Here is a 16,849-nt window from a genome sequence, read left to right as displayed (position 1 = left end):
AAATGAGCTTCAATATGAACTAAATGTACAAGTTAATGAAGATCTGGAGCTATACAAGGACAAGCTTGTCTCAATAGAAATCTCTCAATTCGACAGAAATGGCTACTGATTACTTTTTTTTTATAGCTGATAAGCATCCTATCTTGCAGTTATCGCAAAGCAGCTGTGACTCATCGAGCACGATCTGGTTGGGCTGGTTGCTGAGTACTGCCAAGGCCCTTTCCCTTAAGTAAGGTTACTAATATGAATGTGTATGCATGTAGTACAAAGAAAAATAATCTACAAAGATAAATAGCCTAGTCATTCTTTAAACTCATTGGTTTGTTTATCCACACCATATCAAAATATTATTTTGACACAATTTGAAATCTGCTCAAAAGAAACTCTTATTTGGAAAGAAAACAAAAGAATTGTTCAATATCTGCCAAACTGCAGGTAGTTGTTGCAATTTTCTTGCAACTGAAAAATAATAAAAATAATAATTTACTTTATTATTTATTACTTTATTTTTATTTATTTATTTACTTTCTTTTCTTTTCTTCATTTTTTCTTACTTTTTAAGTAGGTGTAAAAATACCTCGAAGTAGTGCATCCCAAAGGGAAGCGCGTCTATCCCAATTTAAACTACATTTCCCATGAGCGTCCGCGTTTCCCAGCATCCTTTGCGCCGCGCAAGCGCTCTCCATACCAGAGAAACGAGAAGGTCGCAGTTAGCCGCAACTTAGGACACAAATCAACACCTCACCATGCTGGGACAAGCCGTAAGGCGATTCACGACGTCTGCTGTGCGTTCTTCGCATTATTCCGAAGGACCTGGACAGGTAAAAGAAACAACTTATTTAAGCAAAAGTAAAAGGTTCAATGTGGTGTTTTTTTTTTTTTTTAAATCGCGGCCTAGTCTTATGTCCGGACCTTAATTGCTAAGCTAACCTGGAGGTCATGCCGTAAACTTCTCAACATTATGATTCCGAATTTCTTAAAGCAGAATCGACTACAAATAATGCCGTGTAAATGTTATATATTAATGTGAATGTTGTAATTGAAGTTGTTATGAAGGCGGTGTACGATTGCTCTTGACAGGCTACATGCAGTTAGCGTTAGCTTCGTGGCTAAAGCTAGTTGTCGTTAGACTAGGTGTCAACAAAACAATTAGCATGTATTATGTCTATCAGCTTGATAAACAAAGGTGTGCTGTATTTATTTTACGGTTGTCATTCCATGGCGACGTTTGACCGACTTGCTTTTGTGTTTGTACAGAACCTTCCCTTTTCTGTGGAAAACAAGTGGCGTCTGCTGGGTATGATGGTGATGTTCTTTGGCAGCGGCTTTGCATTCCCCTTTATTGTCGTCAGACACCAGATCCTGAAGAAGTAAAATGTCTTCAGAGGTAATTATTGGTTATTTGTCTTTGGAAAATGTCAAATGTTGTCTTCCAGCTAGTCGTGCTCTTGCACTTTTATTATTGATGACAAATATTTTATCATCAAGTGCATTTACTCGTTCTTTTTCTTCTATTTGCAGGTTTGGTCATCAGACTTCTACATGTGCAGAACATTGGGACTAACTTAACAGTCTATGTAAATAAAATTCCCTAAGATATGACCATGTCTTTTTTATCTTTGACCAAACTGCATTGTTTTATAGTAGCCAAATGAATCCCCATTATGAATTTGGTTTGAAGCAAAATCATTTTAAATCTGACTTAACTGATAAACATGGAAATCAGATTTAAAATCAGTCTTTGCCAGAGACCAACAAATAAGAAAAAAAACTTCAAAACAATTCACCATGACGATAGAGCGAGCAGGCTGTACCATTTGATAATTCTGGAAATATATATATATATATATATATACACGGAGACTGCACTGCTGTCTGGGGTTTGGCCTTGTCTACAGGAAGTTAAATGCGCCTGAAAACCTCATGCATATAGTTGTCCTTTGACCTCGAATCTACATTAATCAGCTCCCGTATAACATCACTGCTCCAAAGTACTTTTAAACATTAAAAATTAAAGCTGTGTTGGGACTTTTATTCTTGCCTCCTGATGGCTATACGGCTCCACTCAGTTGAACTCCGACTAACTTATTTCCCATTCAATTAACCTTGTGCTCATGGCGATAATTATCCAAGGACAAAGTATTGAAAAGCTCGGCGGTAATGTGATTTTTTTTTTTTTTATTCACCGCGCAGTGCCCGAGTTGGCACGAATGCACGAGAGGCACTCGATCCGATACGAGCGTGAAAAACAACCTGGCAGACCTTTTTGTGTCTAGCAAACATCCCTAATAGTAACTTGCGAGCCTGCCAGCTACTTGCTCGTGTGTCGGGAGTATATAATATTTTATATTTTGTGTGCACTGCTCTTGCTTGGCTCCAAAAAATATCAGACGTGGGGTCGATGAGTAGTGTTTTATGTATGTTTCACATAGAATAGGTTGGCCTCACATTAAATCTCCAAAGACTTTTCACTTAAGGCTACATTTAACACTCGTAGCAACCTTTAATTTTCCTTGTTTCCGCACGTGAGGAAACAACATGGGCGTCTCGTGAGAAATTGTCAACACTGCATAATGCATGACATTAAAATTCCGCTCTCTGCGACGACGTATCTTTTCTCGCCGAGCCCGTCGTCACCCGTCGTCACCGCTAACAACAATCTCTTCTCAGAATGTTCCCTCATAGCGTGTAATGAGCCATCCTTCATGTCGCTCATTCTTTTTGCAGTCACCTCTTAAGAGCTCTCGAGGCATCTGAGACAAATACGTGTCTCTGAAGTGATGTTTCATCCCGGCGCCCTCCACTGAGTGCTCGACAGGAGCCTTTGAATATGTGACTTTTCATGATGCCATTTGTCAGACAAGAAACGCAGCAGCTTGTAGATTTTTCCGCTCCACGTTTTGGAATCTTCCAAAAGATGAACTTTTGTTCCCTGAACTTTGGTAATGTGAAAGTACAAAACTAGCGCTGGCTATGTTTGCCTTTACGTTGCTTTTTCTGTGGCTTGATTGGTTGGAAAATAAAATTTATGATCAATTCATTGAATAATTGACCTTTTTATGTAAAATTTTAATGCAAGGCCACACTGATCACTTGCACTTTGTTCTAGACTCCACATTGCCTGAATCGTTTTACCCTAGTTATATTTTGACCTTGTCAACCATTGTCATGTGTTTGACTTTCCGCGCCAATTCAAAAGTATTTCTATATTTGGAATCCTTTTCCCTGAAAAAATGACACTGGATGTGAATCTCCGCCTCGAGAAAGTACAAATTTAGGATTAAATGGAGTGGAAAATCACATTATTTGGGCGCCTCCGAGGGAGAAGTGCACTCTTTGGGCATTTATGGTATAAATGTTTGATCTATTATCGAGCATTACGCTTCCGAGTGGGGCTTTTAAGAAGGCTAGGTGATGCCCCACTCCATCAGTGTGGACAAATTAGACACAGTGGTGTTATCCGCTACACACGCTGGCCAAGCTGCAAAAGCATTTCAAGCGACTTAGCAAAAGTCTGCTGGAGGAGGGCATGTTGCAGCAGGGGTGCACATGACACATTTCAGTTGGGTTCCTCGGTGTGGAGCTGGGGGAGGGAAACGCAGAGTACCATACATGCCAAGTCTATTGGGGGAATTTGTCACGCCATATCCACTATGCAAGTATTAGGATGTATGCTTTGTGCATTTCTGCTGTTTTGTGTGTGTGTGTGTGTGTGTGGTTATGCCAGCATTTGCATCTTCATTAAAGCAAGTAAACTCATTATTGTAATTGTTGCACCGAATGCTTTGCATTCCCGGGCGTACAGGCTCTAATTAAAACAAAGTGTAGTCATTAAAGATCAATTGCATGCCAGTTTATACTCATTCAAAGATTGCTTAACGTCATGCATGCTAATAAAATAAGTAGGTTATCCTCATTACGGCAGCAACTAAAAAAGGTACGTCTTCACATGGTAATCTCCGCTGCAGCAATTACTTGGAGATTTTGTCCAAGTGGCTAAATGCTGTTTTATGTGCCGTCCCTGATAAGTCGCCATATTTGCAGCATCTGCGGCCATTCATCGCGTGTGGAGGGTTCACTACTCGCCTTTTCCACATCACACACATTGAATCTAATTATAGGACTCATTTGCACTTCTGAGCAGAACTTGGCTCGGTGCAGCCGTCTAATAGAAAGACAGACTCAATATTTTACGATTCTCTTCCTCTTTCCCGTTAGTCGGATGGATTTTAGGATGGCATTAAAAGTCTGTGATGTTTGACATTAGCCTAAATGAGAGTGGGTGTCTGACAAATTTATTTGATGAGCTCTAATGGTCATCTCGCACAGTTGTGATGTCAGGATTGCCGCGAGAGATGCATTGAGAGATGAGCAGCCTCTGTCAGTCCTTCCGAGTTTCAAGGACACACTCAAGTTTCCTGTTAATCACATTCACTTATCCGCTACTGTCTCTGTTTACCGTGCTTGAGCTCGGAAATGCTGACTCGTGAGGAAGTGCGGAACTGCCCATGCAGAAAAATGAAGCCACCTGCACATTCCACTCTGGTAGAGAAGGCCTCAGTCATGCAGAAACGCTTCACTGTCAAGATGTATCAAGAGACTGTTTGTAAAATGTGCTCTTAGTCACACTGTGTTTGACGCTTTAATTCACTGCTTCTTAAACTTTCTACACGCAATAAAATAATAATAAAATACTTTTGCTGTATAGGTATCAACATCATGACGAAAAGTGAAAATATGGGTGATGACAGGTTAGCTTAGCATAAGCTAGCTGGATCCTGGAAGATACCGTATTTTCCGCACTATAAGGTACACCGGATTATAAGGCGCACCTTCAATGAATGGCCCATTTTAAAACTTTGTCCATATATAAGGCGCACCGGATTATAAGGCGCATAAAATAAATAACTCAACGTTGCTCAAACGTTAATGCAATCACAATATAGTAACATTCGAAATAATGAAAACAATAACGATATATCAATAGCTCAACGTTGCTCAAACGTTAATATCACACAACACACAAAATAAACACGTAAGGATTACTTTAATAAATTAGTCCTCATCCACGAATCCATATTGGTCAATATTTAAGGCGCACTGTCGGCTTTTGAGAAAATTGGAGGTTTTTAGGTGCGCCTTATAGCGCGGAAAATACGGTAATGTAAACTATTTTAAACTAAAAAAAGTGAAACCTTTCTGTGATGTTCTGCTGTTACACGGCTTGCACTGACTCGAGAAAAAGCCAACAGTGAATGAGATTATTTCCTCAAGTGAACCATCTCATCAGATATGTTGGAACAGCATGCATGCAATGTGGGAATGAGGTCTAACAATGTGAGGTCACGCCAGATGGAGAGTAAGAATAAAAGCCACAAAAGCCAAACAGCTATTATTCTTAACAATCACAGATTTCTTTTGAACCATCATTTAGAGAGAAAATATTTATCGATTTTTTTTTGCAAAGTGTCCAGCGTTATCCCTCCCTCAATCCTGCAAGGCCACGGTCTCGATGCACTCGGCGAAATCTCGCCGCCACTATTCACATCTGTGTTTGCACATATTTAAGCCTCCAAACAGATGTACAAACACTGCTAGAGTACTTGCCACTCAAACAGTGTGTGCTTTGTGTGCTGAAACAAACAGACAGGCAAGCAGCCCACTATAATCTGTCACATTTATGCCAAGGCCATGTGTTTGCGAGTACATCTGTTTATGCATTGCATAAATTAAACAGGGTTTTGTCAGCAATCAGCATTTCCTGTTGAATTGATGCACAAGTGCCATATTTGCAAAACAAAAAGTAGTTGCAAAAGTGAGCGAGCATCTTTTAGAATCTACAGTGTCATTGGCCTCTATTTGCGCCAGTCATTGTGAAGGGTGAGAGTCAGCACTTTGCTGCAAGTCTGTTTGCCGTCATTTCTGGATCTTTCGTTGAGCTCAACTGTGGTGTGAGAGTCTCAGATGCCAAAGAGGTTAAAAGCCTTCCTTTGCTTCTGCGGAACAGCTCAATAGCGCCCCCATTTGGACAAACGTAACTTTACACGTAGACGGCATATATAGTTCAGAATTCAGTCTGACTTTTCTGTACATAATGAGAAAGTCTTTAAGTGCATGCTTAATTAATTGCCCCAGTTTTATATTAATGAAATCATTTGGGGTCAAAGTTTACGCAAGCACCGTTTGAATGGAGCTTGCCACAATATTTTTATTGATAGGTTAACACTTTGAAGAAACGGCCGAGCGCAAATGTTATGTGACGTCACTGACAAATTTGAAAATGTCACATGGGTGTCCAAACGCTTTATCCGAAGGGGGGGGGGGGGGGGAATCCATCAGTCTAGCTAAGATATTGTGTCTCCCTCTTTAAATTTTCATTTTCTTCCGGGATGTTGGCCACCTCTGTTAAAATCGGCTGCATCCTTAGTTAAATCATTCAATTCTACCCCTGAATATATATTCCTGAATGCGAATCGAACTATTAAATAATGTAGCCGATGCACAATATGGTCGGTAATGAAGCTCGCATGCATGTTTTTTTTTTAATAATATAGGGAAAAGCCGCAATAGAAAAGACCCTCCCAAGCATGGAAACTTTCTGCAGACGAGAGCTGAGAGTTGAAGCTCAAACCTCTGAACAACCACTAGTCCAGGATGTCTTTTTCATTCCTTGAGCACAAAAAAAAATTGGGCATAGAAAAGAAATGGGAAAAAATGATTCCAGAGTTATCTGGATTCCTCACTGCAGACAAAATAGCAGTTTTGGAATTGATGTCAGAGATGGTATAGATTTTGTTTAGCACATGTCACAGGGTTGTGGTCTCTTCAAGCGCTTGTGTGTATGTGTGTGTGTGTGTGTGTGCTCACCCTATCTTCTTAAAACACTCTTACTCTCATAGAAGAGGTTGTGATATCCAATTAATAAGCAAGGTTAAAGTTGACTTTCCGCTGGGTGATTCCAATCACAGTAGGTGCCCAAGTTAATTTGGTGAACAAAGTCATGGCAGGGGTGGGCAGCCACTCAGGGAAAAGTGAAGCAAAGAGAAAAGGATGGATGAGAGGAAGCACGATAAGGACTGAAGGAAAGATTGCGGGCCTCCTCCTGACAGCTCAGCTTGCATGGCAAATGAGGAAACTGAGTGAAGAGAAACATCTGCTGAATGTGTAATGAGATCACTCCAAGTGAGAGTGACGTTGGAAAACAAAGACCCAGACCAGAATCCTCAATGACATTGGATTTTCTTGAATTAGGTTCCAGCATACTATTTTTTATTTTGTTGTATGACGTTATCATAAAACGTCTCTTCTATTGTTCACAGTCTTTGCATTTTTATTAATTGACAGTTGGCAGTATGAAGAGAGTGATGACCTACAATCCAATAAAAAAAAAAAATCATTTTATAGCCCAATGTGACCAGAATTACATGATTGTTTCATCATTTTTAGTGGTGGTATTATCTCAATGCAATCTTGTCATACAGTGAATTCTATTTACCGTATTTTCCGCACTATAAGGTGCACCGGATTATAAGGCGCACCTTCAATGAATGGCCCATTGTAAAACTTTGTCCATATATAAGGCGCACCGGATTGTAAGGCGCACCTTCAATGAATGGCCCATTTTAAAACTTTGTCCATGTATAAGATATATACATTTGGCCCGCGGACCGGACTTTGGACACGCCCGCTGTAGAGCTCAATATTGGTCCATATATAAGGCGCACCTGATTAGAAGGCGCACTGTCGGCTTTTGAGAAAATTGGAGGTTTTTAGGTGCGCCTTATAGTGCTGAAAATACGGTAATTGTTTCCATCCATCCTTCACAAGCCCCCCCCCAACGCCCCCCCATTGCTTATATCAAACACATTGCGCTACTTTGCTGTCATTTCCACTGGAATACGTTCAAGCAAGTGAGCAGACTTAATTTGATGCAGCTTTGCTCTTTTCGACTTTGAAATTGGATTTCACCTATACTTCAAAGTTGGGCTAACGCAATTAAGTAAAGTTCTTGGACTTTAAATGCGATTTGGGTCTGAAGTGTCTTTGTTCTTAATGTCTATTCTCATAAGTTCATTTATTTCTCAGCGGGTGTTGTTCAGCAGTACATAATGACCATTTATGGGACTGAGCCTATATGGCTTATTCGGCTGCCCTGTTGTCAAATACCTTGGCTGCGAGGTGAAATTAATTCTCGCCGCCTTGTGGAGAAGCTATTATTGCTTTCTTTCATGAATTGCTCTTGGAGTAGCTCATGTATAATCTTCATCATAATATTAAAGAGTGAAATGAGATTGGTGTTAAAATGCCTTTCAATTGCATCATCAGCAGCACAAGTATGAAAAATCCATCAATCGAACGTGGTCAATGTTATCAAACAGTTTTGAGGAACTTGCCATGGATATTGTAAACTGTATTGTAGAATCCATTGCAGGAGCATAAAGCTTGTGGAATTGTCTCTGAGCTGCAAGTCAGAGATAGAAAGGCTTCTTGCCAGGGAGCAATTTTGCAACGCTGCTCCAATGTCAACTGGTGAGCCACGTGCTCAGAAAAACTGCAACGCTTTAACTTGTCAAATGCACATCTTGTCTATCTGATGACTACCTGAAATGAAATCGATTTTTTTTTTTAGATTCCCCATGCACACTTTATCGTATTTAATTGCAGTATGATCTTTGCCCTATAAAGGACGTCTGTCAGGGTGAAGCAAAGAGGATGCAAATAAAGCTTTGGATGCAGAGGATGCAAGCCTGCAAAAGATTCCCTGGCTTTGGATTCCTTTCAGCTGCCATCTTTGAAGGAAGCGAAGAAGGTGGAGCATTTGGGAATTTTGGCTGAATCCAATCTGTGGCAGCAGCTGCAAACAACAAAAAGAAATATGGTGGCTTGGGAGACAAGCAAATAGAAGAATAGTGCCAGTCGAGGAGAAAACTTTCCCTCAATGCACTGTAGGGGGGGGGGAGTAAGCCTCAGACAAACGCTGGCTGAGTTCCAAGGGTAATGCGACGACACAAACGCTTGGGAACACTGCCATCAACTGAAGAGCAAATTCAAACAAAACACATAATTACACACATTTTTATGACTTAACATTATTTGGATGAGGAAACGTGCAAAAAACGAGGAAGTCGGGGAACAGACGACCGCTCTATCGTTCCTGCTCAGACGCCACGGGGATTCCGAGCGGGAGAGAGACTAATCGCCTCTCTTGACCTTTGAGAGAATAGCGACATACAATCGTAATCCACTGCAAGGGGAAGCTGAGCAGGTCTTAATATTGAAGCTTTTCACTCAAGTGAACAGAATGCTGGCTGAGAATGATAAGCTTGGGAAGGATGTAGGCCTCATCACCCCGATGGACTCGTGCTCTTGTAAACGTTGTATCTCTTAGTCTCGCAGCTCCGGCGATTATGTTGGAATTCATTTATTTTCACTCTTAAAAAGGAAAGCGGGATGCCTCGGCTCACCGAGAACGCTTGAATCGTTTTAAAGATTTGTTCCAGCGTCTTTGCTTTGGGCTGCACTTTTTCCTCTCTCTTCCAGCCAGCAGTGCGTTGAGGTTTTCCAATGCGGCGATTCCCACTTCACTTGCCCTTGTTAAATTTACACTACCCCCCCCCCCCCCCCCGATTCAATAACTCTCTTTGCACTTTTTTTTTTTTTTAACCACACAGTGCATGTGCCGAGTTCTCACCACAATATTTTATAGGGCAGAAACCCAAATATATATTTATACCATTAGAAAAACTAACACACCCAGATGAACAATGTCACATAATCAATTATCACATTATTATGACAAATAACAATGAAACATCAGACAGCTGGTAATGCAACCAATTTGTCTCCGTGAGAGTCGCTAATGACGCAAAGCAGAATTGCGTGAACTCACCACATGGAAACTTTAGATTGTTATCGCACTTTTCATTAAAAATTGAAGCCCAATCAGTATCGTAATGGTCCTGAAACAACACGCTAATCTATCATCTAATCATTTCATTTGGTTAAATCAGTAAGAGGTGCTGAGTGGAGAAAAGGCCGAGATGTAGATCGTATAGAAGCTGTACTGTTTTGCTGAACAATGCAGTATCAATTGCTTTCTGTACTTGCTCAGCAGGTTCTCTCTCGTGCGGTCACAAAGTCATGATCCCCAAGACTTTAAGACACAATATACCCTCAGCACTGCTCAAACGTGTGAAATAGTGTACGTACAGTTTAAAGCAGGAAGAGAAGTTGTTGCAAAAACGTGCACACGTTGCAACCCGCCCTCACGATTTATGGCTCACTAAATAAATCACAGCCATTGTAAAAAGAATTGATGCCATTTAATTAAGGTTTCGCACAATTATCTTTATTTACAGCTGCGAGCAGCAGGCAACGAGGGAAACCGTGGCACACTGGCAGTGGGAGCCAAACAGAGCTTGTTGTTTTAAAAACAACTTTGGTGAGTTTATACAATTACCTGTTTGAATTGAATCACAATTTTACATTTCTGGAATGGAGTCACAATCCGATTTATAATTCTATCAGCTCTGGTAGGTCATATCTGCTTTGGAAATAACATATGATGAATTCATCTTTATGGTATCCTATTTTTGTTATCAACCAATCTTCTTCCCCTAATTTAAGAGAAGATGAGTCTTGCCTAATGAGATGTGGTAATGTGCGGCATCTTGGCAATGCGGCGTAAGATAATTGCATCAGCAGCGCCGCCTACTGGACGATTTAAAATGGGAGCACATTAGTTACATAAAATAACTGCAATTTAACATTGTTCAGTACCATTAATTAATTCATTGGGAAAAAATGTCTCAAAAATATTGCAGGCATCCATTAATTGCTAAATACTGAAATAAAAATGTTTTGAGATTAAAATAAAAAAAATCATGAAGGCAATATTAAAAAGAAACTTTAATAGTGTGCACTGTTCAAGTGCTGGACTGCACAGTATAGTATATTTATTTTTTCCAAGTGTGTCCAGGAGAGGACGCCTTATCTCCAGTTTTCTAGATTTGCCACATCAGTGTTTTCCTCCCTCTTCTTTTTCTTGATGGTACTTTTAGAAAACACTGAAACCATTTCAAGTAAATACTTTCGAATATAGACTAGACTCAGAAGCTGTGTTTGTTTTGTTGTGGTAGGTGTACATCAACAGTTACTGTGAAAAAGAAGGAACATGAAATCTCAGAGGCATAGCGATTTAATGCAGTACAGATTTACTTTTCATTATGTTCCATATTGTTTGTTTGTTTAGGGTGCGGCTGGTCTGTCGCAGAGGGACTCTGGGAGATGCTTTTAAAGATTAAAAAGCAATTTAAGGTGAGCCAAACGGGGGTGTGATGACTCATCAAGTCATAAATTCAGTACAGATGCACAATTTTAATGGTGAAAAATTAAAATGGAGCAGTCATCAATCAGTTCAATTCAAATCCTCTGCTCGATGTACCTCTGAGAATAATTGTCTGGGTAAAAATATAAGCGGCATTCCTCATTTGAAGACATGTCCTAGATTTCTCTACCTGCAGTATCCTAGTTTTTTTTTATCCCCACTCACATCCACCATTGCTCCTCCTCCTAACATAATACAAAACAAAAGCTTTCAATCCAAAAATATTTTGCAGATTATGTATGAACCATTTTTGGCCTATATTATCACATTGTAAATTGCCATTCCAGGAAGTGGATTAAATAAAACCAATGCCAAGCAGCCACCAAGCTATGTAGTGATTTTTAATCTGGCTAATGTAGAATGTAAGTTTGGCATCTGACCTTTCATCGCAATCTGTCAATTTTTTTTTTTTTTTTTTTACACAATAATATGAACTGTGCAATATAAAAGAAAATTACATTATGTATACAGTGCATGGCCAAATGTGTTGCATCACATGGTTTATCCACAGGGGGCATATCACGCCGTGTTAAACAGCATCCACAGCAGTGGCGAGGTTGCACAGGTGATTGTAAAACACAGTCGACCTAAGTGATGGATTTGCTGAATGGCTCCACCGATCAATAGACATTAAGCTGTGTTGAACAGGTTGTGACTCCCTAAGGACTGTTAATCATCAAACACGTATAGACAACACTACAATTGTTTTTAAAGGGGAGTCATTCCGTCCACTCGTATACCATGTTTGAAAAAGCACATATTTGATATTTATTTTATTTATTCATCAATACTTGCAGCATCCTATCGAGTTGTTGTTGTTGGGGATTCAGGCGGAGATCTTATTGATTCCACCTGTGCTGTAAATAGTGAGAATAAAAACTAAACTAATGATGGATCAATATTCTTATGCTTGCAAATATACTATTTATACATAGCTACCTTAGCGGTGCTTTGTGGGGTCCCACTTGAGATCATGTTTTGAGCATGACATATGTGTGAAGGCAACACAGAGGTACGTGTCCTCTCCATGGGAGCACATGGTGCAGCTGTGACTGTCAACGCGTCTTTGGGGACGCTCCATTATTTACACTGTGTCTTCCTGTGACCCCGATAAGACATGACAGGAGCTACAGGAAGCTCATAAATTAAACAGAGGGGCCTAAAAGCACAAGAGGGGGAAGGTACCGGGGTGATGGCGAGGACTGGCAAAGACAGAAGTCTGCAGATTGCAACGAGCATCGCGCATAGCCTGAGGGGCTGAAGGGAGGTGAAGCAGGAAGGAAGGGATGTAGGGGAGATGAGAGTTCTGTGAGGCTTTTGGAAAATAAGTAGTCAGAGGATGTGAGAGAAATGGTGGGGGGTGGTTAAGCAACGGCATGCTATGTAGGAGGCTACAATGAAGCACACAGGGGGAAGAGTAATGGGCCAACTAGCAACAGCAGCCTTAATTTAGCCAGAGAGACATTAATCCCTTCCTGATGCACATTAAACACAGCAGCAAAGATGATGTCATACGTTGAGCGGACAGTCAGCGGGGAGTGCGATGTCTCAGCTGTTGCTCAAATAGGCCGGCCGGCCGGCCACGGGCGGCTTCTGGTGTCATCCGGCATGCTCAGACGGGATGGATGGGATAACCTCATTTAGACACTTACTCACTCATGCAGCAAAGCAGCATGCAGAAGCTGAAGGCCATAAAAAAAAGGGGGGGGGGGGGGGGAAAGCACATCCATCGTATGAGTGAAGTAATACAATTTGACTAATGGCTATTGAGGTCACGTGCAATTTGATGGATGCTCAGGCTTTGCCTCGCTTTGTGTACACACAGCAGTGGGTTGAAACGCGGAGGTTTTGCAAACACGTGTCTGTTTGTCGAGCTCAATGTTTTGTTTTTTGTGATCTCATGATGCATATTTGTATTATATTAGGGTTTCTTTGTATTGGTTGAACAAAATCACAAAGGGAAATAGTATTTGCAGGCAATATCTACTTATAGAAGCTACAAAAAACTAAATGGGAGGGGAATGAGGAAATTACCGTAATTTTCGGACTATAAGTCGCACCGGAGTATAAGTCGCACCAGCCATAAAATGCCCAAAAAAGTGAAAAAAAACCATATATATGCATATAAGTCGCTCCTGAGTATAAGTCGCCCCCCCACCCAAACTATGAAAAAAAACCGCGACTTATAGTCCGAAAATTACGGTAGTTGGTGCAAAAAAAAAGAAAATGTACATATAAAAAGTCTACACACCCCTGTTCAAATGCCAGATTTTTGTGGTTGAAAAAAAGGGGGCATGGATAAATCATTACATTATTGTCCACCAACTTTATTGAATCCCCCCCGAAATATTTCTTCAACGCAGTTCGCAAAAATAAACAAGTGAAGATTAATTATGAGCACGAGGCTTCTACTCAGAAGCCAAAACACAAATGTCGGGAAAAAGCCAAGCAGAAGATTTGAAATTTAATTGGTGTAATAATAGCAAATTCTAATCCATTAAACAAACCCAAGCAGGCAGGATGAGCCCTGCGGCTGGAGATTTATGGATTTTTCTTCTCTCATCCTTAAAGATGCACACACACCAGTTTTGGCTTTAATGATATATGAGTATAACTTTCTTTTTTGCTTCTTACGTATATCCGTTCTCTTCATTGGCCCTTAGAGAGCATCTTTACTTCACATCACTGATGGTAGATTAAGAGCCCGTCCAGACATTCAGTGCCAGGGTGATATCATACCTAAAACACGGGCACTGAGCCATTTTCCTATAGAGGAAAGACCTCATCCCAGACTTTCCACTCATATAATCAACACCCCTCCCTTCAAAATATTATATAGATTATCTTATAAAATGTGGATTTGTGAGCGTTCTCGATCTGAAAGTAAATTAGTCCTATCAATTTGAATAGTCAAATATGACTCCGACCCTGTGAAGCTTAACAGAGCTTGTTTTATCGATGTTGTCCATTAGTTGTAATTGTAGTCGCCCTTTGGTGTATCACTTGTCCATCTACGTGTACTTGAGTGCTTTTAATCCCCCCTGGAGTCCATCTGGACAAGACTCTTTCCCCGAAGTATGACAAAGCGCAAATATGGAAATGCAGAAATGCATCCAAGCTTTTATGTTACAAATAGAATTAATGACATGTTAGCAGTGACATGACAGCATGCAAAGTCTATTATTAGTAATCTATTGTTCTTAAAGCTCGATGTTGTTCAAAAGAATTCCAGTAGAAAGAAGCAGATATTTGACATTTAATATAATTTCAGTGTCATTCGTCATTTCGACATGACACGCCAGTGCGACTGTAAACTTGCCTTTATCAGGAAGGACAGACACCACAATGACATTTAGAGACCATTGTAAATGTTGCATAATAAAACAATCATGGTGAGAATGCAAATTGACAAAAAGAATGTAGAACCTTCAAAGTTGAATGCCACTACTTCATTTTGGTCATCAATTTTGGGTAGTGATGGGAAAATGAAGCTTCAAGATGATTCGCGAACCAGTTGTGTTTTATTGAGCTCTCCGTTTAACGTAAAGTTGTCATTTCTTAAACCCCTTTCTTTGAACCAACAGTGCTAGCTAGAGGAGTCCAAAAATATAACAGTTGGTTCAAATTTGAAGCTTCATTTGAAACTTCATCATTCGGGAAATATACCTCAAGAGCCTTGGAGGTCAAATGTCACCATGCATGACTTCATGTGACAATTGAACCTCCCTTAGGTCTTGTTTTGAGCAAGGCTTCTGCAGTAAGTATCTCCTGTGACAAAGTTATGCTTGGAGTTGCCAGCATCCCTGTCAGAGTGTGACTGAGCAGGACATGTGCTTAGCCAAGGCCCCACCCCCAACACTTTGCCCATATGTGCACTCAAGTAGCAGCTGCAAACTTCCTCACTTGCTTTTTGAAGAAAGAAAGCTGAGGGGGAAAAAATTAACCAGTATTACACTAATGGTCCAAGAAAAATCATCAATCATGACCAACATTAGCATAGTATTCTTATTGTAAACCACTGAAACATTTTTGCACAATTTCAATTTCCAACTTTACTCCAGAATAAAACGAGGCACTTATATTGATGTTAACATCGCACTAACAAGCAGTCGGAATAAAAAACGAAATATTTTCAATTTATTTTAAAGCAGCAGCAAGATCGGATAATTAAGAATCCATAATACTGTTTAGCCTAAAATGATAGTGTTGTCTATATTAACAGGAAAACATGGTTCAAAACATGATCTCACTCAAACTAATTGTGTTTTTTTAGAGAATTCCAAATGACATATTCCATTTGAGCAATCTCATACGACATATTAAAGTTTAACCACCTGCTTGACATTGTATTGTGCACGGCATGAGCATAAATCATTATTTCATAAATCCCATGTTGGAAAATCACACCCTTTGCTCTCGTTAGTCATGCATTTGTCACTCGCTGGCGTTTTTAAAAATTTAATGTCAATGCTGTGAATTATTCACTCTAAAATCTGACGTAACCAAGTGGACTCATACACAGCAGCAAATGTCTGACTGTGGACACACACTTCTGAGATCTAATCAAAAGAAGATTATATATGCTCAATAGCCACTACATAAACAGGCTATTCAAGAATAAAATATTTGCTGTCAAGCTACGTTAATACAGTTGAGAAATCATTTCAGAACGTTTAAATGTGTTTGTTTTGTTTGACAGCAGAAAAAAAAGTCAAACCCGACACTTGATATTTTCATTCTCAGGTAAAGCTTACTCTCAATATTCTTCAGTCAGTCAGGGAAAACCAATTATCCGCATCCTGTCCAAAATCTTATTACCCACAGTTTGAGGATCCACAGCACACTGGCTGTCACATTCAGGCAGACTATGGTGACTAATGGGCCAAGCAGCAGTAAGCGCTTGTTTATTTGGATGTTTGTAACTCATTCTTCTGCCTCGTGCAAGGGAGGGTAAATAAGTCTCTGAAAAAAAACACACAAAAAAACAGGAGCTCTCTGAATGACCCATGGGAACGCAAGGCTTTTTGCACATTTAGGCCCATCCATTTTTATGTCACATCTGGAGCCATTGCTTGCAAGCTGGATTGATAGATTGACATTGACATTAACTCAGAGAACACTGCAAATCAGAATACATTGATGAGGGTGAAAGCATTTTTTTTTTTCACTTGTATGTGTGTATCTTTTCTATTTTACACATACATACATAAATAAATGACAATACAGCTGTAGCATTGTTTTCCGGTAATTATTGCCTAAATATTAAACGTTATATGAATGAAGAATAAACACTCTTTGCTATCATGCCAAAATGTCCCCATCAATTTAGCTTCATTAAAATCAAGAGTAACCCCCCATAAATCAATAAATAAATCAATAAGTAAGTAAATAAATAAATAAATAAGCGAAATGCAGTTCAGCCCTGACAGTGATCGCAGACTGCATGGATTGAAGGAAGCGGTG

At 40.0% G+C, this 16,849-nt stretch overlaps 1 protein-coding gene across 1 annotated transcript; it reads left to right on the top strand.

The window, feature by feature from the left end:
- Positions 1–665: 665 nt before the first annotated feature.
- On the top strand, positions 666–1,602 carry LOC119127649 (cytochrome c oxidase subunit 7C, mitochondrial). The gene is made up of 3 exons (XM_037259654.1): positions 666–821; positions 1,258–1,387; positions 1,522–1,602. Exons 1-2 carry the CDS (start codon positions 747–749, stop codon positions 1,372–1,374), a joined length of 192 nt encoding a protein of 63 aa, XP_037115549.1. The 5' UTR covers positions 666–746; the 3' UTR covers positions 1,375–1,387; positions 1,522–1,602.
- The last annotated feature ends 15,247 nt before the right edge of the window (positions 1,603–16,849 follow it).

Source organism: Syngnathus acus, chromosome 9, assembly GCF_901709675.1.
Source record: "Syngnathus acus chromosome 9, fSynAcu1.2, whole genome shotgun sequence".
Lineage (NCBI taxonomy): Eukaryota > Metazoa > Chordata > Actinopteri > Syngnathiformes > Syngnathidae > Syngnathus > Syngnathus acus.
Note: the sequence above shows the minus strand (reverse complement) of the source record. Positions and strands in the feature narration are given on the sequence as shown.